This window comes from Saimiri boliviensis, chromosome 1 (assembly GCF_048565385.1).
Source record: "Saimiri boliviensis isolate mSaiBol1 chromosome 1, mSaiBol1.pri, whole genome shotgun sequence".
NCBI classification, from domain to species: Eukaryota; Metazoa; Chordata; class Mammalia; order Primates; family Cebidae; genus Saimiri; species Saimiri boliviensis.
In genome coordinates, this window is record NC_133449.1 from 200,418,622 (window position 1) to 200,443,107 (window position 24,486).

Consider the following 24,486-nt stretch of genomic DNA (forward strand, 5'->3'; position numbering starts at 1 on the left):
TGTTAGGGTTTGGTTCTTTTGCTTTTTGTCCACCACCCCATGCCAGGCAGTAAAGATGTAGAGTTACCATAATAGAAAGTGGAGTGTCAGAGAATTTATAGTTCTCTGAATTGTTGTGCTCTGAATAGAGTCATTGTGAGGCTGGAGAACACAGTGCAGACTGAGGTGATTAGAGAAATAATGCTAGAGAGACAGAAATGCAGGCACACAAGCCATGTTAAAGAGTCTTGAGTTTAGCCTTACGGTAATGGAAAAAAGAAGGGTTTTGAGCTAAGTTACGGCATCACTGCTAACATTAATTAAGGGCCTGTTAAGTGCTAGGTCTCATACTATAAAGTTCATACACATAACCATATTTAACCCCTCCACCAAACATGTGAGGCAGAGTCATCTGTCACAGGGTTGTCACTGTCAGCCAGGGGAGGGATGGTAGTAGTCTGAAGTAGGTAGTAGCACTGAAGATGAAGAGGAAGTGGTCAAATTTGAGATCCATTTAAAAAACAGAATGAAAAGGTCTAGCATGTGTTTGGGTACTAGGAAGACAAAGATGATCAGGGTAGCCCCACAATTTACTGTCCAAACGAATGTACTTTTGAGAGTGAAAGAGGCCGATAGTGAAAAACTGTCATATCTGGTCACTCTAAAATTGAAAGAGCTTGGGACCACAGAACAGGTTAAAGCAGGAAAGAGGAGCTACATTTAAGCACGTTTAAATAGAGCTGCTAGCAAACCACCTTGCCATGTATGTACCTATGCAACAATCCTGCATGATCTGCACATGTACCCTAGAACCTAAAGTAAAAAAAAAAAAAAAAAGGAAATGGAGCTGCTAATGGGCCATCCCAGAAATCTACACACTTGACCTGTGGGTCTACAACTTAAGAGACTTTTCTCAGCTGAGACAGGTATTTGAGGAGTTAACAGTACACTCATAGTACAATGGAATAGGAAATATCACTCTCACCAGAAGCTTGTATTTTTTAAATCTTCTTGATGAGAAACAATTATTTAGGTTCTCCTATATGCTCTTGCCTCTCCACCTCTTTCTGGCATTAACATAACCTGAAGCCACGATCTATAGTGCTGTTAGTAAATTCTATCAAAACTAAACAGACATTTCTACTGTTAGTTTGACAATAAAATTGACAACGATTTAGATTTCACTATGTCTAATTGTTTCCAATGCCTTTTAAATTCATTTTTAATTATTAATTTTGATAAATCTATAAGTCAGCTACATTGACTTCATCAAGAAATTTTTAAAATTTCTTTTTAAAAGTATGGGAAGTATGCCTGTGACATGTTTTATAAGTGTTTTCCTATTTGAAAATGTCTCTCTACTACCTTCACATACAAAAGATAACTGAGTATAAAGTTATTTCAAAATGTAATAGTCTTCATGTCTAAGTCAGTCTAGCGTTTGTTCTATATTACACAGTATATTCTTTCTACCTGGCACGTCTTTAATATGTCCTTTTTCCTTTTAATTGAACTAAGTTACCATGCTGTATTGGGGGTGACTCTTTTTTCATTTTTATTACTCAGCACTTAGCCCTCTTCATCTATAAAGGGAGGCCTTTTCAGCTCAGAAAACTTTTCATCAATTATATCTTTGATCACTGCCTCGCTGTATTTTTTCCCCTTTCTTTAATTCTTTTGTTGGAATCTTGTCCTCCATACCTATCATCATCTTCCTTCTCATTGTTTACATTTGTCTTCCTTTTGTCTACATTCTTAAAAAGTAACTCATGGACTTTTTTTTCCACATTAATACCCTCTTTCAGTGTCAGCTTTACTCTTCAGTATCACTAGTAATCTGTTATTGTCCCTCCAACAATCTCTCCTTATCTCACTCCCCCCTCTTCCAAATATTTTTATTTTCATTTCTTTGTCATCTTTTTGTTTCAGTGTTTTACTTTGTTTCATATTTCTTAGAGATCATAACTCAAACTTTTTGAGAATTCCAGATCCTATTTTTTAAAATAATTTTCATCTAGTCTCTGTAATAAATCATTTTAATACGTAAGTTATTCTGAGTCTTCATGCTTCACCCTATTTTTTAATCATTCTGTAGAGCTTTTTCACAGCTCTCCTATGACAACCTTTTAATCACTTATGCTTAAAGAAGTAGACATTAACCTAGACTCTGTGTTTGCTAACTACCCTTGGTCTTTTTTACTTTGATATTAGTTGAAATCCTTCTCTTACATAGAGTTAGTTTATTTGACAAATATTTGTTGAAGACCTACTGTGTGCCACGTATTTGCCAGGGGATGCCAAAGCAAACAAGCTCTTTGCCCTCATGGTGCTGCTATTTTAGCAAGGGAGACAGATAATAAGGAATAAATGACATGGACAATTGTTAACAATACTATAAAGGATGTAATGAGGATTCAGTGATGGAGAAAAGAGTGAGTGGATAATAGGTTCGCATGCATAGATCCAGCCTGACTGCAAGTTGCCAAAAGGTTAATATCCAAGGTGGCTGTGCCTGACTGGTATTCAGTCATCTATACCAGCTCGGATTCTGAACAAAGGGAAGGCTTCTTTCTTCAACAAAGAATATTATAGCATTCTTCTGGCCCATGCCACTACCAACAGCTTTCCTAGTCAATGACCTATCATAAGTTCCCTTGTTCCTGCCTACTTTATTTCTGGCAGATTTAGTCTCCAAACTGATTACAAAATACAGACACACTGGAAGCCCTTTCATCAATGTGATCAAGGCTGGCATAGATCTATCAACAGAAAAAGTTAAAGTTGACATGAAAATAAAAGTCAAGGCAGAAAATCATTATGATATGTATGTGTTATTCTTAATATTTTAATTTGCCATGAAATACACATGTGTATCATATTCAAATCTACTTATGTAAAAGCAAAACCTACGCTTTGACTATGGAACCAGTAACTGGAGTTCTTTGTCATATTTTCTGTATAATCAAACATATGATAATCTTCTGTGGTCCCAAGCTTAGGTTTCTCTAAAGTACAGCAAGAATTTAAACTTAAAAATATTAAAATCTGAGCGCAGGCTGCTTCTACATTTTTATGATTTCTTCCCAAATCTTTTACAGTCATGTCACCATATTTATCAGTGACTCACCTTTGTTGAATATTTCCAAAGCCCTCAACTTCACAAAAAAGTGTATTTACATAATTCATCAGCTTAATAAAATGGATTACGAGAAAAAAATAATGAGAACAACTTGTTTAGGAATAAATAACTGAGTCATAATCACACATCTGAAAGACTGGAGGGAAGGAAGTGCATTGGCCTGACAGCTAACAGCCCACTCACTACAAGGCCACGTTGCCATGGGCATAGAAAAGGAATGAAAAACATCAGTTGATACAGTTGGTCAATTAAAGATTGGTCAGCAGAGACCTTAGGCAGGAAGGAAGAAACAAAAAAAGAACAGCTACCCAACTTCTTAATAACCTCAAAATTAGCACTCTTCCAGTAGAAAAATATTTGTTTACTTTTCTAGTTGATATAATACCATAATTTCAAAGCCTTGGCAGACATTATAAAAAAGAAAAGAAATCATTCTCCATACTTGTTTTAAAAGACATGAAGGTTGCTGTTATTTCTAACTGCTTATCATTCATCAGCAAGTAATTGCATTTTTCAGTCCAGTTCTATCAGCTTTGTAGTTTGTGGACACCTTATTAACTGACAAGCCAAGGTTTTGGTATTTCTGCAATTGTTCATCATCATCTACATTTTCATATGAGTGTTAATGGGAAACTGAGAGTCAGTCTCAGGGTCCCTAGTCAGCCATCATGTAAATTGCAAGTGCCAACTATTTTTTAAATGTAATAGATGTTATTTCATTTAAGTCAATGTGAGGTTGAAATGTATTTCAGGAATTAATACTCATCATTCCTGATGTCATAAAATAAATAGAAATGCTAAAGGTGGGGAGAACTGGAACAAAGATGGAGCCTTTTCTCCTCATTTCCTCCCTAAGAGACCTTTATATTTTCCTGAAAAATTAGGCAAAATGTAAGCCTGTGACAACTGACTTAGAATGGCAAACACCAAATAAGATTATTTTGTCTTGCTACCCAGCCATGACTGCTCCAACACTAGTATCAACCACTAGTCAATGCAAAGAATTTTTAACATTTAAATGAACTAATGTAGCACCTTGCAGGTACCTTGAGTTCCTTAAGAAACTTTTGGTTATTTACATAATATACCATATTCTATTCAGTATTTCGGGTAAAGCATCATTTCTGAAAATACCCCGGCAGATTGTGGACAAGGTAAAAAGTGCTTCTGGGTAATCAGAGAACTAGCCAACCTATACTTCAATAAAAATCAAAGTTAACAACATGTAACAGAGATGGAACATAGGTGAAAACATACAAATACTTTTTACAAGCAATATATACTTACACAGAAAAGCATCTCAGAGGAGAGTTTACGAACTCATCCTTCAAAGCCAATAAAATTCATAAACACTGTGCTATTAATGCCCAGATATACCTAAACTAGACTAGAATACAGAATAGCTTAGTTTTTGTGTTTTTAGAGTCTCTAGGACCATCAGTTACTAATTCCCTCATCAAAAGAAAAGTTCAAAGCAGCTTTACTTAAAAGGTAAGGCTGTCTAAGGTTTTCTCAAAATAATATAAGCTGTAGAGGGGCCAGGGTGTCAAATCCTGAATTCTATTATTGCCTTGAATTCTTTTAGGATAATTAAAAAATACAGCCAACCATTTTTAAGGAAAAAAATCTTTAATCTTACTGACTTTATATACTCGTTTTTCTGTTAACTAATGGAAGGATATTTCTATGCACTATTTTTCTAGTGTATGTCAAGATTTAAGCTTAAACCATCATAATTCATGAGCTATTAAGGACAGTTCCTGGACCAATTATTGTAGCTAACATTCCTCCATCTCCTCCCCAGTTGAGCACAAAGTATGCTCCCTCTGGACACTGACAGCTCTTTCACCATACTCACTTCTCAGACTAGAGCCACTTTGGTTAAAGTCATGGAATGTCACTTCTGCCCTTAAGAAGTGAGATTCCATTTTAATCTTAAGATAGATACTCCCTCGAATGCTGGGAAGATGGCCGCCTAAGAACAGCTCAGGACTTCAGCTCCCAGTGAAAGTGCAGAGGGTGAGTGGACGCCGCATTTCCAGACGAACTCTTATTGCCCACAGACCAGGAGATACCCAGGCAGAGGGGTCGCCAGCGTCGCAGTCCCAGCCGGTGCGGCTGTTTTGGCCCCCGCGGGGCTGATTCCGCCCACGCGGCTGCTGTGACCACTCCCTGTTGCTGCGGTTCTCCATACAAAAGCCGCTGGTCTGGGAGCCCTCTTAGCTGGCAAGCAGAGCCCTGAGACAGCAGAATAGCCCATTCATCTGAAATAGCGAGTCAGGCCAGGAGATTCCTAGGCAAAAAATCCGCCAGGAGCCGGCGCCGCAGTTCGAGCAGACTCAGCGAGTCGCAGCACGGGAGATCCTGGCGCCTTTTCAACAAGCGACCAGAACGCGGGGTCATTCAACTTAAAAGAAAAGACTCTGAGTCAGGGAGCCAGGTGATCAGGCTCGGTTGGTCCCACCCCTCCACCCCCAACAACGACGAAAACAAAAACAGTAATTGGAAACCCTCTGGGTTGAGCCCTCCAAACCAAGCACAGCTGAACCCGGACAGTCCGGCTCCCTGGGGGAGGGGCTTCTGCCATTACTGAGACTCTCCACCACTACAGAGGCAGGCTGCCGTTGCCGAGGCAACCTGCCACAACAGAGAGAGTCCGCCATAACAGAGGCGGGGCCACCATTGCCAAGACAGTTCTAACTATGCCCATATAAAAAGGACTACAGGGAAGAGCTCAGGGCAGCTGGGCGGAGCCCACAGCAGCTCAGCAAAGGCCCTGCAGGCAGGCAGTGGCTAGGCATGCTGCTAGCTGGGCGGGTCAGACCTGAAAGAAAAATCAAAAAAGGCAGTAGTGCAATGGAAACTCATAAAGCTCCAACTCCCTGGGACAGAGACAGACAACAGGTGGATAAACCCACAAAAATGGGAAGAAACCAGCGCAAAAAGGATGAAAACTCCCGAAACCAGAACACCTCTCCTCCTAAAAGGGATCACAACTCCTCACCAGCAAGGGAACCAGACCGGATGGAGAAGGAGGGTGATGAAATGACAGAATCAGACTTCAGAAGGTGGGTAGTAACAAACTACAGTGAGCTAAAAGAACATGTTCTAACCGAACGCAAAGAAAATAGGAACCTTGAAAAAAGATTGGACGAACTGCTGACGAGAATGGTCAGCATAGAGAGGAGTATAAGTGAATTGATGGAGCTGAAAAACGCAACACGAGAACTTCGTGAAGCATGCACAAGCTTCAACAGCCGAATTGACCAAGCAGAAGAAAGGATATCAGAGGTCGAAGATCAACTCAATGAAATAAAAAGAGAAGGCAAGAACAGAGAAAAAAGTGCAAAAAGGAATGAACAAAATCTTCAAGAAATGTGGGACTATGTGAAAAGACCTAATCTACGTCTGATAGGTGTACCTGAATGTGATGAAGAGAATGAATCCAAGCTGGAAAATACTCTTCAGGATATTATCCAGGAAAACTTCCCCAACCTAGCAAGGCAGACCAATATTCAAATCCAGGAAATACAGAGAACACCACAAAGATATTCCGCAAGAAGAGCAACCCCAAGGCACATAATTGTCAGATTCACCAGGGTTGAAATGAAAGAGAAAATGCTAAGGGCAGCCAGAGAGAAAGGTCGGGCTACCCACAAAGGGAAGCCCATTAGACTCACAGCAGATCTCTCAGCAGAAACCCTACAAGCCAGAAGAGATTGGGGGCCAATATTCAACATCCTTAAAGAAAAGAACTTTCAACCCAGAATCTCCCATCCAGCCAAACTAAGCTTCATAAGTGAAGGAAAAATAAAATCCTTTGTGAACAAGCAAGCACTCAGAGATTTCATCACCACCAAACCTGCTCTACAAGAACTCCTGAAAGAGGCTCTACACATATAAAGGAACAACCAGTACCAGCCACTCCAAAAACACACCAAATGGTAAAAGAGCATCAACACAATCAAGAAGCTGTATCAACTAACCAACAAAACAGCCAGGTAGCATCAAAATGACAGCATCAAATTCACACATAACAATACTATCCCTAAATGTCAATGGACTAAATGCCCCAATCAAAAGACACAGACTGGCAAATTGGATAAAAAGCCAAAACCCATCAGTGTGCTGTATCCAGGAAACCCATCTTACATGCAAGGATACACAAAGGCTCAAAATAAAGGGATGGAGGAAGATCTACCAAGCAAATGGAGAGCAAAAAAAGGCAGGAGTTGCAATTCTCATCTCTGATAAAACAGACTTTAAAGCAACAAAGATCAAAAGAGACAAAGAAGCACATTACATAATGGTAAAAGGATCACTGCAACAAGAAGAGCTAACGATCCTAAATATATACACACCCAATACAGGAGCACCCAGATACATAAGGCAAGTTCTTAATGACTTACAAAGAGACTTAGACTCCCACACAATAATAGTGGGAGACTTTAACACCTCATTGTCAATATTAGACAGATCAACCAGATAGAAAATCAACAAGGATATCCAGGACCTGAATCTATTTACGACAAACCAACAGCCAATATCATACTGAATGGGCAAAAACTGGAAGCATTCCCTTTGAAATCTGGCACTAGACAAGGATGCCCTCTCTCACCACTCCTATTCAATATAGTATTGGAAGTTCTAGCCAGAGCAATCAGGCAAGAAAAAGAAATAAAGGGTATCCAAATTGGAAAGGAGGAAATCAAATTGTCTCTATTTGCAGATGACATGATTGTATATCTGGAAGACCCCATCATCTCAGCCCAAAGTCTCCTGAAACTGATAAACAACTTCAGCAAAGTCTCAGGATACAAAATCAACGTGCAAAAATCACAAGCATTCCTATACACCAGTAATAGACTTCAAGAGAGCCAAATCAAGAACGAACTGCCATTCACAATTGCTACAAAGAGAATAAAGTACCTAGGAATACAACTAACAAGGAACGTAAAGGACCTCTTCAAGGAGAACTACAAGCCATTGCTCAATGAAATAAGAGAGGATACAAACAGATGGAGAAACATTCCATGTTCAAGGTTAGGAAGAATCAACATCGTGAAAATGGCCATACTGCCCAAAGTAATTTACAGATTCAACGCTATTCCCATCAAGCTACCAATGACCTTCTTCACAGAACTGGAAACAACAGATGCTGGAGAGGATGTGGAGAAATAGGAACACTTTTACACTGTTGGTGGGAATGTAAATTAATTCAACCATTGTGGAAGACAGTGTGGCGATTCCTCAAGGACCTAAAAATAGAAATCCCATTTGACCCAGCAATCCCATTACTGGGTATATATCCAAAGGATTATAAATCATTCTACTACAAGGACACGTGCACACGAATGTTCATTGCAACACTGTTTACAATAGCAAAGACCTGGAACCAACTCAAATGCCCAACGATGATAGACTGGATAGGGAAAATGTGGTACATATACACCATGGAATATTACGCGGCCATCAAAAACGATGAGTTCACGTCCTTTATAGGGACATGGATGAACCTGGAAACCATCATTCTCAGCAAACTGACACAAGAGCAGAAAATCAAACACCGTATATTCTCACTCATAGGCGGGTGTTGAACAATGAGAACACATGGCCACAGGGAGGGGAGCACTACACACTGGGGTCCGTTGGGGGAAATGGGGGAGGGGCGGGGGGGTGGGGAGGTGGGAAGAGATAGCATGGGGAGAAATGACAGATACAGGTGAGGGGACGGAAGGCAGCAAACCACACTGCCATGTGTGTACCTATGCAACAATCTTGCATGTTCATCACATGTACCCCAAAACCTAAAATGCAATAAAGAAAAAAAAAAAAGATAGATACTCCCTCTTGGAACTAGCCACCATAGTTAGAGAAGCCCAAGTCATATTGAGAGGCCAAAAAGCTCCAAATGCCTCCGTTAAGTAATGCTGCCACAATCTGAGTGGTTAGGATTCTATTTTCCTAGAAATTCCATTTCCAAACAATAAAAAATAAGTCTGTGAGTTTGGCTTCTTCATTTAAAACTTATTTGTAAAAAACTGGTGAGAGATATTACATAATTTCTCAGACATATTCTTACTTGGTAGAAAAATATGTTGATAACATGATAACAAAAGAAACTCACCTAAAGCCTTGAATCTCATTAAACTAATAGATAATTACTGCCAGGAGAACTGTTTACAATAACAATATTAAAAATACAAAATGTAGAGTCAGGATATGTCAACCACAATAATAAGTCTTACAAATAAAAACCAATCTGATAAGGCCAATTCATTCAGCTATTTGGAACTATCTTTTATATCAACTCATTCTCAACACCCCCGCCCCCCTCAAAATCCAATCTCAATGAAGTTAACTCTGTAAGAATGAAATGACACTGAGATGCAATCTGAAATTTTTCAGGTCTCATGGTATAACACTAAAATCTCAAATGGGCAGTTATACAAATTCCAAGCTTTACTGAATTACTTTTTATCTTTATTTTTAGTAGTACTTAAAGTTTACTTTGAAGCACTTTGGCACCCAACCTCCAAATATTAGACCAATGAACTACCTGGGGAGAATATATACCAGGATGCCACATTTTTGCATAGAATGTGAATTATGTTCTATCCATATCTGGTGTCTGAAGCTTAATATTCTCTTCAGTCGATATTTAAATGTATCTCAATGAATCTGTATCATTCTTACTACGTTGTATATAACACCACAAGCACAGAAATAATCAAAGAAATAATTCCTACCCTCAAGGAGTTTACCATCTAGTGTGATTAACTTCAAATAATTATATTGGAAGAAATAAGCCAGCATTAACTGCCAGCCACATAAGTGACCCCTTTCAGCCTGATCTGGATAGAAATTTGGAGCTAGTAACATAATGGGATGGGACTTCGGGCATCTTGGGAGGTAGGTGAGTTTACTCTGTACATGAACGGTATGTGACTTTAGGTAGCCTGTGGGTAAGTTGTGATAGCTAGCCTTCAAAAATGACTGCCATCATTCCCTTTGCTTCCTATACATGCTCCTCACATCAAGAAATGGAAAGTAATTTCTCTCCCCTTGAATCTTGGCTAACCTTAATGACTTCCTTGACCAACAGAATGTAGTGAAAATGGCCTTCTAGGACTTCCAAAGCTAGGTCTTAAGAAGTCTTGCTGTTTCTACCCAGAAAACTCACGTTTGAGACTTTTAATCTTAAGATAGATACTCCCTCTTGGAACCAGCCACCATGGTTAGAGAAGCCCAAGTCATATGGAGAGGCCATGTATAAGCATTGGCAGCTAACAGCTCCAAGTGAACCCTCAGTCAACAGGGAGCAGTAACTTTCAGTAATGTGAGTGAGCCCTCCTGCACACTGAAACCAGGCAAACCTTTGGTGAACTCCAGTCCCAATCTCTAATTGCCTGCAATGGTATGAGAGACCCCAAGCAAGAACTGTCTAGTAGTTCTACAAAACCATGGGAAATATAATAAACTATATTTAAAGCATTAAATTTTTTAGTAGTTTGTTATGCAGTAGTCTACTAAAACATTTGACCATCAGGTCAGACATTCCTCAATAGGTAAGAAGTCATCCCTGGAGAATGCTGCGTTTAGAAGTGATTTCCTCAGAGCTCTGTTTTTTGATAGATTCCTCTGATAACTTTAATACATGAATAAAGAGAAACTGAAGACAAAAGGGTAAGAAGCCATTGAAGTAATTCAAGCATGAAGTATGGCTTAGAACCAAAAAGTAACAGGAAAGAGAGATGTATTTCACAGATGAGAAGAAAAAGACTCTCCAACTGATGAAATTTAAGAAATAATAAAAGGTAGAGGTAAAAGTGGTTTCTGGAGTTTCAGAACCTATATAACTAAAAAGGTAACAATGCTCTTAATCAAGACTGGCATCCAAAAGGAAAGTGTATGGAGAAAATCAGAGGATATTAAATTAGAGATGCTAGGAGGTCATCCAGGGAGAGGCCATTCAACAAGCCAATGGCAATGGGTTATGGGAGACCTACTTTTTAGGCCAACAGTTACTACTATTCTGAAGTATCTGTTTTCTATATAAAAACTTTGAATTCATGTATGATATAGCTCACATAACTGTGTGAACTAAATTAAGCATATCAAAATATACCGATGCCACTTGAAGCAGATCATGGACTGCTTTTTAAATACTCACAAACTAAATTATGTTAGGTTTATTGCTGTGACTAAATGTTGCCAACAGTATGATCGAATTTATTTGCATGCCTTATTTATATTATGGGTTTAAGTTAGTATTTCTCAATCTTTTTTACCTTATCACCTCCCTAAGGAATCTTTTTGGACATTTATTTACTAATCATCCACATACAATTTTAATGCCACACACAAACTGTTTACCTGTTATGTACTGTATCTGTGCTTTATATATTAAAAACAATAAGATTTTCTTCAAATCCCCAAGACCAATTTTCACTCTCTTGGAAAAATTATCTCCCCCATTGAGAATGCATGGCTTACTGAGATAGATCATTTGTTACTCAAAAAGGAACTGTGTCTATAACTAAAATAAAGCCAAGCCTAAGAACATTAAAGGAGACTCATGAAGAATATGACAAATACTCATAGCAACTAAAACTTCCAATTTAAAAACTGAAAGGGCAATTATTTTATTCTCAGTACCTGCTAAATAAAACTATCAAATTCTTCCATTTTTAAAGGTCACTATCATTTCTTCATTATTCACCAATTTTTACTGAGAGATCAGTAACTAAAATAATTTGCAGATAACAAGTAAAATACAAATTTTAAAACTAAAAATCTAAGAAGCCCTAACCTACGAAATGGATGATAAGCATAAAAATAAGGATCTGCCAATCAGAAGTATTTCCAATTTATCTACCTACAGAAATAGGAGAGTCAATATTTGATAGAAAAGAATTGTAAATAAGTAATAAGATAAACACTATACCACTTAAATAAAAACTATTTAAAAATATCAAAAAGCAATCATTTTACTAATAGCCCCCAAAATTCCATTTGTGTTTACCTGTAGCTAAAACTCCTCAATATGAAAGCTTAAAAGTATTTTTCTCTCTGTTCTTTTTTTTTTTTTTTTTTTTTTTTTTTTTGAGATGGAGTCTCACTCTGCAGCCCAGGCTAGAATACAGTAGCATGATCTCGGCTCACTGCAACCTCCACCTCCCGAGTTTAAACAATTTTCTGCCTCAGCCTCCCAAGTAGCTGGGATTACAGATGACTGCCACCATGCTCAGCTAATTTTTTTTTTTTTTTTTTTTTTTTTTTTGGTACTTTTAGTAGAAACAGGTTTTCACCATGTTGGCCAGGCTGGTCTTGAACTCCTGACCTCGTGATCCACCAGCCTCAGTCTCCCAAAGTTCTGGGATTACACGCGTGAGCCACCATGCCCAGCCCATATTTTTCTCTTTCATTAACATACTATATTTCTTAACTTTCTTCTTCTGGCATAAGTAAGGCTAAATTATCAATTACTGCTTGCTAAGGCTAAGATAGTAAAAGAAGCAGAGAAACTAAAGGGAACATCTTTTCCTCTGACCTATTAGGTCTAGCCCTGTCTCAAACCACCCACCATAAAAGCACCCATAGGGAGACCAGTGGGGTAGAAATGCGGCACAAATCACTTACTGCAGCACATATTATTCTTATAACCAGCAAAAACAAAGCTCTTCCTCCACCAAAACATAAAAAGAAAGATAAGTTAATAGATGAGAGAACTATGCCTAAAGCCAAATAGATTTACTAATGTCAGAGTTTACTAGGAACACAATATTTAAGGAACAGGCATATAACCTCAAATGCATCAAAACATAACTTAAGACAAAGAAGACATATTGTAATTTTATGACTAATATTTCTTTCAGTGACATTATCCTTTCAACCTAGCAATGACTTGGCAATTTGAAAGCTCCTAAGTCTTCTGCAGTGTTACAGAGAACATTAGTATTACTTAAAAAAAACTTATTATCTTGTTCTAAGAAATAAGCTGTATATATCTTATGTCTCTACTTACTAAAGAAATTTAGACAACTAAGGCTTTAATCTATGCTTAACAAAAATCTCTACTAGCAACTAGAAATTCTCTATACTTTCATTCCATTTATTTATAAATAACTTAAATAAAATATATTAAGTTAAAGTAACAAATTATTCTTTGAAATTATTGTTTTATTATATAATTTATAAGAGGTGGTGTTACATATCTCAATTCTGACAGTTAAAAATAAACACTGCGTGCTTGGGTCCACTGGGTAATGATCAACAGATATTTGATCATTAAAAACAGATAGCTTGCTGTTTAAAGAAATACAAATAGGCCGGGCGCGGTGGCTCAAGCCTGTAATCCCAGCACTTTGGGAGGCCGAGGCGGGTGGATCACAAGGTTGAGAGATCGAGACCAACCTGGTCAACATGGTGAAACCCCGTCTCTACTAAAAATACAAAAAATTAGCTGGGCATGGTGGCGTGTGCCTGTAATCCCAGCTACTCAGGAGGCTGAGGCAGGAGAATTGCCTGAACCCAGGAGGCGGAGGTTGCGGTGAGCCGAGATCGCGCCATTGCACTCCAGCCTGGGTAACAAGAGCGAAACTCCGTCTCAAAAAAAAAAAAAAAAAAAAAAAAAAAAAAAAAAAGAAATACAAATAAAACATAACACATTTCTTTATAATTATTTGGTAGCCACCAATAAATGCCCTAGTTTAAGGTCATTGAACACCCTTCCCATTTACTTTAGCATAAATCAATAGTGCTAAAACAAGGCTGTTTGACCAGCAAAATTACAGTTATCTAATGAACAATTTAAAGTAGAAACCTTGATTTTCTAATAATAATAAAATTTCTTATTTCATTTAGAAATGAAAACAAGGTAGTTAGAAGAAAGGTTAATCAAGAAAGAATATAATCTAAAATTAATATTACAGAGATAAGAAAATGTTTTATAAGCTACATATTTATCATTCTATACCTTATATCAGTGAGAAATGTTGTTATAATATTTGTTCAGCGATGTACTAAGCACTGTGTTAGCTATTAGTACTGAACATAACACAGTCATGGAAGAAAATCCATATTTTTAGGAGTTTTAAAATTACTAAATTGATTAAGTGGAATACTGCCTTAAAATATATGCTAACTAAAGACCAGAACCATAAAAACCAAAAATATTAAGCCAAAAAAAAGTGGTAAACATTTATAAGAAATTATGAATTTACCTTGGCTCCGCACTCAGCCTTATTATATTTTTTTGTGGCAGAGAATCCTGTGATTTTTGTTTCAAATCCTGTAAAAATGAACAGTAATTTTTAAGTTTTACTTAACACTCCATGGACTCATCCTGAAACCAAAACACCATTCAAATTCAAGTTCCGCAAGAACGGATTAAGGTCTTATAAAAATATAAATATCAAGGGGTTTCTAATTAAAGCCAAGCAAAACAACTAATTACAATGCCCAGTTGCCTTACTAACATCTTAATAGTTCTAAAACACTATATATTTCACATACTTTGAAATATTTACAGAAAAGACAAACATATAGGTAATTTATATTAAGTGATACAAATTCTTTCAAATGTGCAAAAAAAATATATTTCAATGTCTCTCATTAAGCTTATACTCTTTTCTAATTCAAGAACAATATAATCACACATTTTTAAGATGACTATAAATGAAATCAACTAACCATCTCCAGGAAGGTATCAGAAGAGTAAGAGTCGTATGTGAGTTTGTCTTTCAAAATAAGAAGAAATGCAGAATTTCCAATTATCTTCTCCAAAACCATTAATGAATGAAAAAGCCTGTAAACCAAAAATTTTATTAGTCTGAGAAATAATTTAAAAATCTGCATACAATATTTTCAGTTTCATTACTAATAGCCAAATCACCAGTATCTTCATCCTGTATTCAAAGCGAACAAACCTGCTCTTTTTTTTCTCCAGAACTCAGTACTAAGAAAAATAGCTAATCAGAAGATATCATTGACAAGGATCCATTTAAAACTGAAAGCTTTCTGGACACACCTGAAACATATAAACCTACTCAAAATATTTATACTTTCTATGAATATCACACCAAATAACAATATTCAGTAGAATCACTCCGATAACCTTGAGGCATTCTGTCAAAAACCAATTATTTGCTACTTTAGAAAAAGCTCTAAGGAGGGTTCTAATAACAAAGAAAAACATGAGATAATTCAGTTCACGAGAAAATTCAACCAGTATAAAAATCATACCCCAAGAATTAAAATAGATATTTTAATTTAGTTTCATGTTCTTGTTCAAAGTAACAAGGAGGACAAGAGTTTTTGACAGATGTGAACAATAAAGTTGTCTTCATCCCTGTTAATTTTTTTGGTCAATGAAATTACTAACTACATTGAAATCCTACAAATTGTATCTTTATGTCTAAGAAATCAAAAGTCTACTGATTCCAGACCGATTCTGAAATATATCCTCAGTACATCACCAACTACTGCTGAAGCCCTACTCGTGAAAAAAGAACTTGCTTGAAGATTTTTTTTTTTTCAAATTCAGTTATGTTTCTTGAAAGCTTTACAGACCAGGCATCCCTAGGCAAATTCATATTAAAGAAGTTTGTAGAGAATCCTTGCTAATGACGTTTTCAATTATATTATTTTTTCCAATACAGAAAGCAACTTTGGATCTATGCCTTAAAGACGTTTCGCTGTCATGCAACAATAACCTGTAAAAGAAGTAACTTTTTTTTAAAAAAAATATGTATTTTATTGCATTTTAGGTTTTGGGGCACATGTGAAGAACATGCAAGATTGTTGCATAGGTACACACATGGCAATGTTGTTTGCTGCCTTCCTCCCCATCACCTATATCTGCCATTTTTCCCCATGTTATCCCTCTCCAACTCCCCACCCCCCACTGTCCCTCCCCTAGTTCCCTCCAACAGACTCCAGTGTGATGCTCCCCTCCCTGTGTCCATGTGTTCTCATTATTCAACACCCGCCTATGAGTGAGAACATGCGGTTTGATTTTCTGTTCTTGTGTCAGTTTGCTGAGAATGATGGTTTCCAGGTTTAACTATGTCCCTACAAAGGACACAAACTCATTGTTTTTTATGGCTACATAGTATTCCATGGCATATATGTGCCACATTTTCCCTGTCTAGTCTATCATCGATGGGCATTTGGGTTGGTTCCAAGTCTTTGCTATTGTAAACAGTGCTGCAGTGAACATTTGTGTGCATGTGTCCTTATAATAGAATGATTTATAATCCTTGGGATATATACCCAGCAATGGGATTGCTGGGCCAAATGGAATTTCTATTTCTCGGTCCTTGAGGAATTGCCACACTGTTGTCCACAGTGGTTGAACTAATTTACACTCTGACCAACAGTGTAAAAGTGTTCCTATTTCTCCACATCCTCTCCAGCATCTGTTGTCTTCAGATTTTTTAATGATCGTCATTCTAACTGGCATGAGATGGTATCTCAATGTAGTTTTGATTTGTATTTCTCTAATGACCAGTGATGATTAGCATTTTTTCATGTTTGTTGGCCTCATATATGTCTTCTTTTGTAAAGTGTCTGTTCATATCCTACACCCACTTTTGAATGGGTTTGCTTTTTTCTTGTAAATCTGTTTTAGTTCTTTGTAGATTCTGGATATTAGCCCTTTGTCAGATGGATGGATTGCAAAAAATTTTTCCCATTCTGTTGGCTGTCAATTCACTCTAATGACTGTTTCTTTTGCTGTACAGAAGCTCTGGAGTTTAATTAGGTCCCATTTGTCTATTTTGGCTTTTATTGCCAATGCTTTTGGTGTTTTAGTCATGAAGTCTTTGCCTATGCCTATCTCCTGAATGGTTTTGCCTATGTTTTCTTCTAGGGTTTTTATGGTGTTAGGTCTTATGTTTAAGTCTTTAATCCATCTGGAGTTAATTTTATTGTAAGGTGTCAGGAAGAGGTCCAGTTTCTGCTTTCTGCACATGGCTAGCCAGTTTTCCCAATACCTTCTTTTTTTGCAGAGCATTAATATTTTCTTCAGAGATGTAAGTGATCATTATCAATGTCATTAAATAAATTTACATGGCAAATCTATAATTTTAATACTACAATCTTATGGATTTGAGTTCATGCTGTAATCTAATTAAATTTCCCAATACATTCAAATGTTTTCCTAGATAGAGTTAAGTGTTTTCACCATACCAAAACACCACATGAATGAATGTGGTTCAGTTACGACAATAAGACCCTCAATCTAAGATCATTTCTATTGTCTACAGGGCTCTCTTTATTAGGCAGCCTGAATCTGCAGAGGAAAAGTCGTGTTCTCCAACACCTAAAACCACAGATATATTAGAGTCCTAATTAAACTGAGCGAAAGCCAGGAATCAAGGTTTGCATACTAAAGGCACACATGCAGCCTTCCCATAAGATGAGTACTAAAGACTATAGTGTATCACTCCCTAAAGGCTTTCTTGGGATGTATGGAGCTGTTTTGTTTAAAACAAAACTAAATGAAAGAAAGTACATTTATTCGGAAAACACTGGGTAAAACAGAATTCTAGATGTTTCAATATTTCATGAATATGGTTTTCAGGACCTCTAATTTCCAAACATGCACTTATCCTATTAATATGAAATACGCTTCAGGAAAAATCACCTGGGAATCATTTTCCTAGTTTGCTGCCATGGCTGTTTTATTAAGGAGATGTTAGCTTGTCAGCCACTATATAGTTCAATCTGTATTTTAGGACCCTCACCCTCACCCTTTGTTCTGTTTTCTCCCACTTACCTTAATTACAAGTTAGGAATAATTAGCAGAATTCTAAAACATTTCTCTCATTACCATTTCTTCTTCCCTTCCACATAAGCCACATTATCTATTAATACTTTTAACCTGAATGTCTATTACAAACATTGTCCCAATCCAATTCATTTTTTCATGAAATGATTAGAATTAATCTCCATATATGGCATGATGTATTCTTGCCTTCCAGTTTTTAACTTTATAAACATACAATCAATTGTTGAGACCATGGCTCTCAGAGTCCCCCTATTACGGCAGAGAAGGAAGAAGGGCCTGAATGTCTGATAACACTGTGGAGCTGTTGTACCAGAACCAGTTATCTACAGATTTCTTTCATGTGACATAAAAATAAGCAAGACAGGATTTATTCTGTTTCTAGTTGCTATAACTCGCAGTTAAATGCACCACTAATTCATGCACTTGTTCACAGGAACATTTCTGCCAAATCTGAATGAACAGTACTCATCAGTCCAAGTTCAAGAGAACACCCAATACTAACTACCTCTTTGTTAATAACTCCCTAACTTGCGTTTTGAAATTTCCTCCTTAAAATGTCTGTGCTAATGTCGTGGTAAATGTTGATGACTTCAATGAAGTGTGAAGTACTTACACAGCAAATTTACAAATGCCAAGTACAATTTGAGAATTACTGCCTTTTCTTCTCTAACATGTAATTCTGCATGGGAAAGTTTTTATAAGCTAAAAGCAATACAGAACATACGGAGAACAAATGATGGCTCTTCCAGAAAGGTCATGATACAAAAAATGTCCTGTAGCCACAGCTCAATGACCTATAAGCAAATCTCTTTCAATATGGCAGCCAGAGACAGCAAGTAGGCAGTGTAGGAAAATGACTTTTCCATGTCCTCTCAGGAGCTCTACCCTAGTCTAAGTCTCATTTTTAAACTCTTAACAAACCAAGCAGGCTAGGAGCAGGTAAGAAGGAAAAATGGAGGATATGATCTTACTTTCAAAAATGCTTTCTGTGGGAGAAATACCATCTTTATCATCTAGTGAGCATTTTCTACTTTAACTCCAGATCAATCTTAATAGGTGGGTATCAAATATACTTGCCGTAAGAAAAATGGAGAAGATACTCAGGATACTACTTTGAATACTTTTTAAGGACTGACGTCCACTAATGAAACTCCAAGAATATCTTTTTCCCCCAATTTCTAGAAAGCCAGTCAAAATATTATAACTAAAAATTTAATTAACATTTATTACAATTAGTAATATATGATGTGTGTCAATTTTTTGACATTGTTTTATTTGTTGTATATGCTTTTCTCATCCAGGAGTAGTAATATGTTAGTAACATTGTTCTATTTGTTGTATATGCTTTTCTCATCCAGGAGTAGTAATTTAAAAAGGATACTCAATTTTTAAATCTATTCTTTAAGAAAATCATAGTATATTTTAAATGATTTTAAAATACTATCAAAGCATAACATTGTGGATAAAAAACAATATCAGGAAGAATAGTCTAATCTATAGAAAATAAAATAGTCAAAACTCCTTCCCTAATCTGGGAATCCCCCTTTACACTGATCCTAATGAACGAATGGTCATCCAAACTCTGGCATGAGGATAGAGAACTACCTATTACAAAAAGTAAGGTTTTTTTCTCATTAGGAAGCACTGTTTGCCAAGTCCTCTGCTATCTCAGACCATGCCTATACTCATTGTTTCAAATTCTTTAATATAGAAATAACTTAGCTTCTATTTCCTCACCCATCTGACAGCCCTTCAATGACTTAAAGGTGGCTTTGATATTAACATCCAGGTCATCCTTTCTCATCCCCAATGGCTTGTATTATCCATATATGACAAGGTTTATAAGTCTTTTTCCTTCCTGGCTGTATTTCTCAGCTTATTCTTTTATGTCAATGTACCTCTTAAAAAAAAAAAAAAGTATACAAGAACAACTGGATATGAATTAGGATGAGATTAAACTGACATACAATGAAGTAGGAATCTTTATCTCTCTAGATTATAACTATATTTTATTTGATGCCAAATCCTTGGTCAAGAAGATAACCCCAATCACCACACTGTATTTAGAAAAAAACAGGGTCAGCTTTAAACAGTAGTTATAATGTTTTACAGAAATTTTGCAGAAATGCGCTGCAATAAAAAGGTGGTGCAGGTAGGACTCTGTCAACTGATTTCTTAAAAAATCTTTGAATATTGGTGCTGTTTTGCTATAGCAATACTTAGGAGTGATATCATTGTTAATGTGGTTCGATAATGCACTATTAACTTCATCAAAAGATATAATTTTATTACCCATACTTTTAAAAGATTTTTTTAAAGATGATTTTTCTATAATTAAATTACCTGGTGCCATAATCCACAACCACCCAATCTTTTGCAGTTCCTGTGATAGCATCATGATGTTGAAACAGTCCCAAATTCCTTCTGGCTTCTGTCAGTGCCGTGTAAAGTGATGATGAGAGAAATTTATTTATCTTGTATTTGTGAGCTTGTCTCAGGGCGAAATAGTAAAGAATTTCAGCAGCCCTAATTGCATAAAAGTCATATTTTAATTTAAAAAAAAACATTTTAGCTTATAATCTGAAACATGTAACACTGATACTTTCTAAATTTTTTAAATCCGTAATTTCAGTACAAGCAATATATGAAAAAGATACTGGTAATAATAAGTCATATAAAATGACCAGTGTATCCATATAACATATTTACATTCTCAATCATCAAAAAATACCATGTCTACACTGATATCAGGGTTCCTTGTTCTAGATGATCCTGGAAAGAAGCCAGTCCTGCTGGCACCAAGACAGGCTTATTTATGTATAACACAGTGAAAAAATATCTGGACACAGCAGTAAAAACTGGTAAATTTCTCTGTCCTTTCTTCTCTCGAAGAGCAACACACACATAGACCACGAACATCACCAGAATGTCATTTACTCTCACATATATACATTAAGAGAAATGAAAAAGAAATGCATGGTCATGTGAGCAGAACAAGCAGAGAAGAGAGGCAGAAAATTAAGGCTAAGAATAGCTCAGAGGCAAGGGTTAGTTTCAGTTTTGAATGATAACCTACAACAAATACAGAGAATTTAACAATACAAACTGAAAAATGATAAACAGGATGTCAGCGGGGTATGGTAGCTTATGCCTGTAATCCTAGCATCTTGGGAGACCAAGGCAGGAAAATCACTTGAACCCAAGAGTTCGAGACCAGACTAGACAACAACATAGCAAGACTCTATCTCAGCCAGGTGTGGTAACATACACCTTTAGTCCTAGCTACTCAGGAGGCTGAGGTGGGAGGATCGCTTGAGCCCAGAGTTTGAGGCCACAGCGAACTAGGATCACACTACAACACTCCAGCCTGGGCAACAGAGCCAAGACTCTGTCTCTTAAACAAAAGCAAAACAAAAAAGATGTCCTTTGTAGTATATTTTTAAGGAAAAAACAAAAACAACAACAACAAAAAAAAACCTTTATTCTAAGAATAGCTTTTATATGGGGGCTATAATTTTCACCTTTTATGTGTTTTCATCAAAGGATATGGCTCAAGGTAGGTTTTTCTTGAAAACTTTTTAAAATGAGACATGGCTTGATTAAGTAAAAAGTATAAAAAGGTTCTATACACAAAATATGTTTTAAGGACAATGGAGAGAGAGAACCAAGACAACTTGAAAACATAGCAAGATTCGGAAAAGAGGACACACTGGAAACACTTTTTTTGTTTGTAAAACAATGAATTTCTCTAAACTGTAGAAATAATCAAAGTACAGTAAACAAACTCCACTTTTAAATTCTGGCCCTTCCAAAAATATGGCATAAAAATCACTAAGCTTGAATTGTGTGTATATCCCCGCGTATATCCATGGTAAATATTCCTGGTTTTAAAAGGAGTACATATCTATATACACATGTCCCAAATGTTAAAAAGAAGATTTGGGAAATACTGTTTTCTTTATACTTTTATGTTTTATCTACATTTTACAAATGAGCATAGGGATGAAATATTACTGTTTTCAGACAAACTTATGTACAAATAACACATTTGAAAAGTCACAACTATTGTATGGTTTTTTTTTTGGTTTGTTTCAGTGTAGCAGAATTTTCCAAATATATTACTAGCAATAACCACAATGCCTGGAATATGTTCAATAAATTAAGATAAACCAATATTCTTTTTGCCACTAAAAAATACTTGACACTTAAAAATCACTAATTTGGTGGTCAAAAAGTATCTCTACATTATTGAGAATATATTCCACTTTATAACAGAAAAGTTTAAAATAGTGTAACAGATAACTGGTTGACATTCTATAGTGTAAGAATGGATAGTCACTATAATATGTAAACATTATTTTAAATTTAATAAGATATAATCCATTACCATAAACAGTTATTTCTTTGTGTTAGAAACATTCCAATTCTACCCTTTTAGTTATTTTTAAATATATAATAAATGATGAATATACAAATTATGATTTGATTATTATATACTATATGCTTATGTCAAAATATCACATGTACTCTATAAATATGTACAATCATATGTATCTAAAATAATTTTTTAAGTGAGATATATTTTTCTGGCATATTCCAAGTAACAGTAAAAGGCTAGGCTTTTGAAATAATAATATTTAATAGCAGCACAATATTAACAATAAACAAAAACCACTACCATATAAAAGTGTAACTCAAGAAAATTCACAATTTTTAATAAAAAGCCTTTCCAAAATGTACTCAATGTCCACTACTATATAAAAGAAAAGTGCAATCTAACTCAAACATCAAGATTCATCATAAAAATGAACTACTTTACTAGGCTGTACATAGAGAAAGCCTTGGGAACCTCTGGAGTAGTTTAACTTTATCAACAATCAGCCTCAGTTACTTACGACCACGCTCTCCAATATGGTAGCCATAGTCCCACATGGCTATTAACATTTAAGTTAATTAAAATTAAATGGGCACATTTCAAGTGCTCAATAGTCACATGTGCCTAATGACTACCACATTGGACAGTGCAGAAACAGAATGTATCATTACAGAACATTCTATCAGCAATTGAAAGTTCTACTGGATAGTGTTGGGTTAGCGTTTTTGTGTTTTCTACGGACTTTTCCGTCTTCTCTGCATCCATTTACATTCTTAATTACTATCTGCCCCATCAGTTATTGTTTTTTCAAATGTTGTTCTTCTATGCAGATAACTGTACCTACAGAAGTGTGCTTCAAGTAAGAACGAACTGAGATAAAGCCTAGTCTAAAGTTCTCCCACATATAAAATACATTAGTTTGGGATTGTGAACTTTGAAGCTCACATTTGGCTGCTGAGAGACCCTATTTGCTTCTGTGATGCTCACCTATGTTTCCAATGAGAAGTCCATCAGATTACTAGCCAGCAGACACTCATGATAGTGTCACTGAATATTAATATGGTGTACAAATATAATACAGTATATTAATTAGAAAGACGAAAAATGCAGAATACAACTCCTTAAAAATCTAATTAAATAAACTACTTTTCCTTCCAGAATAAAAACTCATGTAATAATTTGATTATAGTTTGGAGACCTCTTTCTGATTGCATTAAGATTTCACAATTAGATTAAATGCTTAGAGCTTAACACTACATAATGTACTACATGAATGATGTATATTATGCAAAACTCTACAAAAAGGCTATGATAATATAAAGAAAGTGAATAAACAGATGTAGCTATAGAAAGGTAAAAATACCTTAAATGGGATTCCATGATTCTATCCATTCGTTTGTAAAAGGGTCTGGATGTAAAGTAGCCACTCCAGTAATGATCATCTCGATCGGCATAAGTGAAAAAATCTCCACTTAGAACAGGGAACATCGATTGACCCTTCACTCTCTGAGTTTCATCTGCTTTATCCAGTGCATCAAAATAATCTGATAAAGTTCCAAACTGTATCTAGTTTAAAAAAAATATATACTTCAATTATTCATTTCTACCTTAAAATTATTTACTTCTTGCCCTGTTAGGAAAAGTTAATATTAAATATTTAAGATATGTTTCCAAGTTAAGATGAAAATATAGCTCAGATTTTACAAAAACCAGAAGCAGAGAAGAAAATAATAGTGACTTTTTTTTTTACTTGCATTAAGGCCCAAATTAAACTAAAGGAAAACATACACTTCAGCAGTTAGGAGAAGTGCTATTCAGATCTACAAATGAGTGACTCTGAAAACGCCTACATATATCTAGAATTTCAAAGTGTGCAAGGATTTGGCATGGATTAACCCAGATGAATGAAAGATGAGGGCAACAGCAAAAAATAAAAGACATATTTTGAGCAAAGTGTTACAGAAGTCTAGAACAATAGTTTCATTAGTCATAAAGTCTAAAAGAATAATTTTGTTAGCCATAAGGTATCTCATATATCATACCCTCATCTATATCCCTTTTCCCCCAGTTGAATTCTTGTGAAGGAGATGGGACTTAAGGAATAGGAGGTCATTTTTAAAGAAATGAACTTACTCTACCAGTAGGTAACACTGAGTAGAAGTTAAATACATAGAGTGACAAGAATGGCAAGTCTGACTG

The 24,486-nt window shown here is 36.0% G+C and overlaps 1 protein-coding gene across 1 annotated transcript in view; it reads right to left on the reverse strand.

The window, feature by feature from the left end:
* The window catches only part of MAN2A1 (mannosidase alpha class 2A member 1), a 174,776-nt gene that overhangs the window by 65,308 nt on the left and 84,982 nt on the right, over positions 1 to 24,486 (reverse strand). The window contains exons 9-12 of the mRNA XM_003920707.4: positions 23,651 to 23,853; positions 20,256 to 20,438; positions 14,813 to 14,927; positions 14,344 to 14,411 (exon numbers count right to left, since the gene is read on the reverse strand). Of these exons, the coding sequence (XP_003920756.1) occupies positions 14,344 to 14,411; positions 14,813 to 14,927; positions 20,256 to 20,438; positions 23,651 to 23,853 (569 nt within the window). The remainder of the gene's footprint in view (positions 1 to 14,343; positions 14,412 to 14,812; positions 14,928 to 20,255; positions 20,439 to 23,650; positions 23,854 to 24,486) is intronic.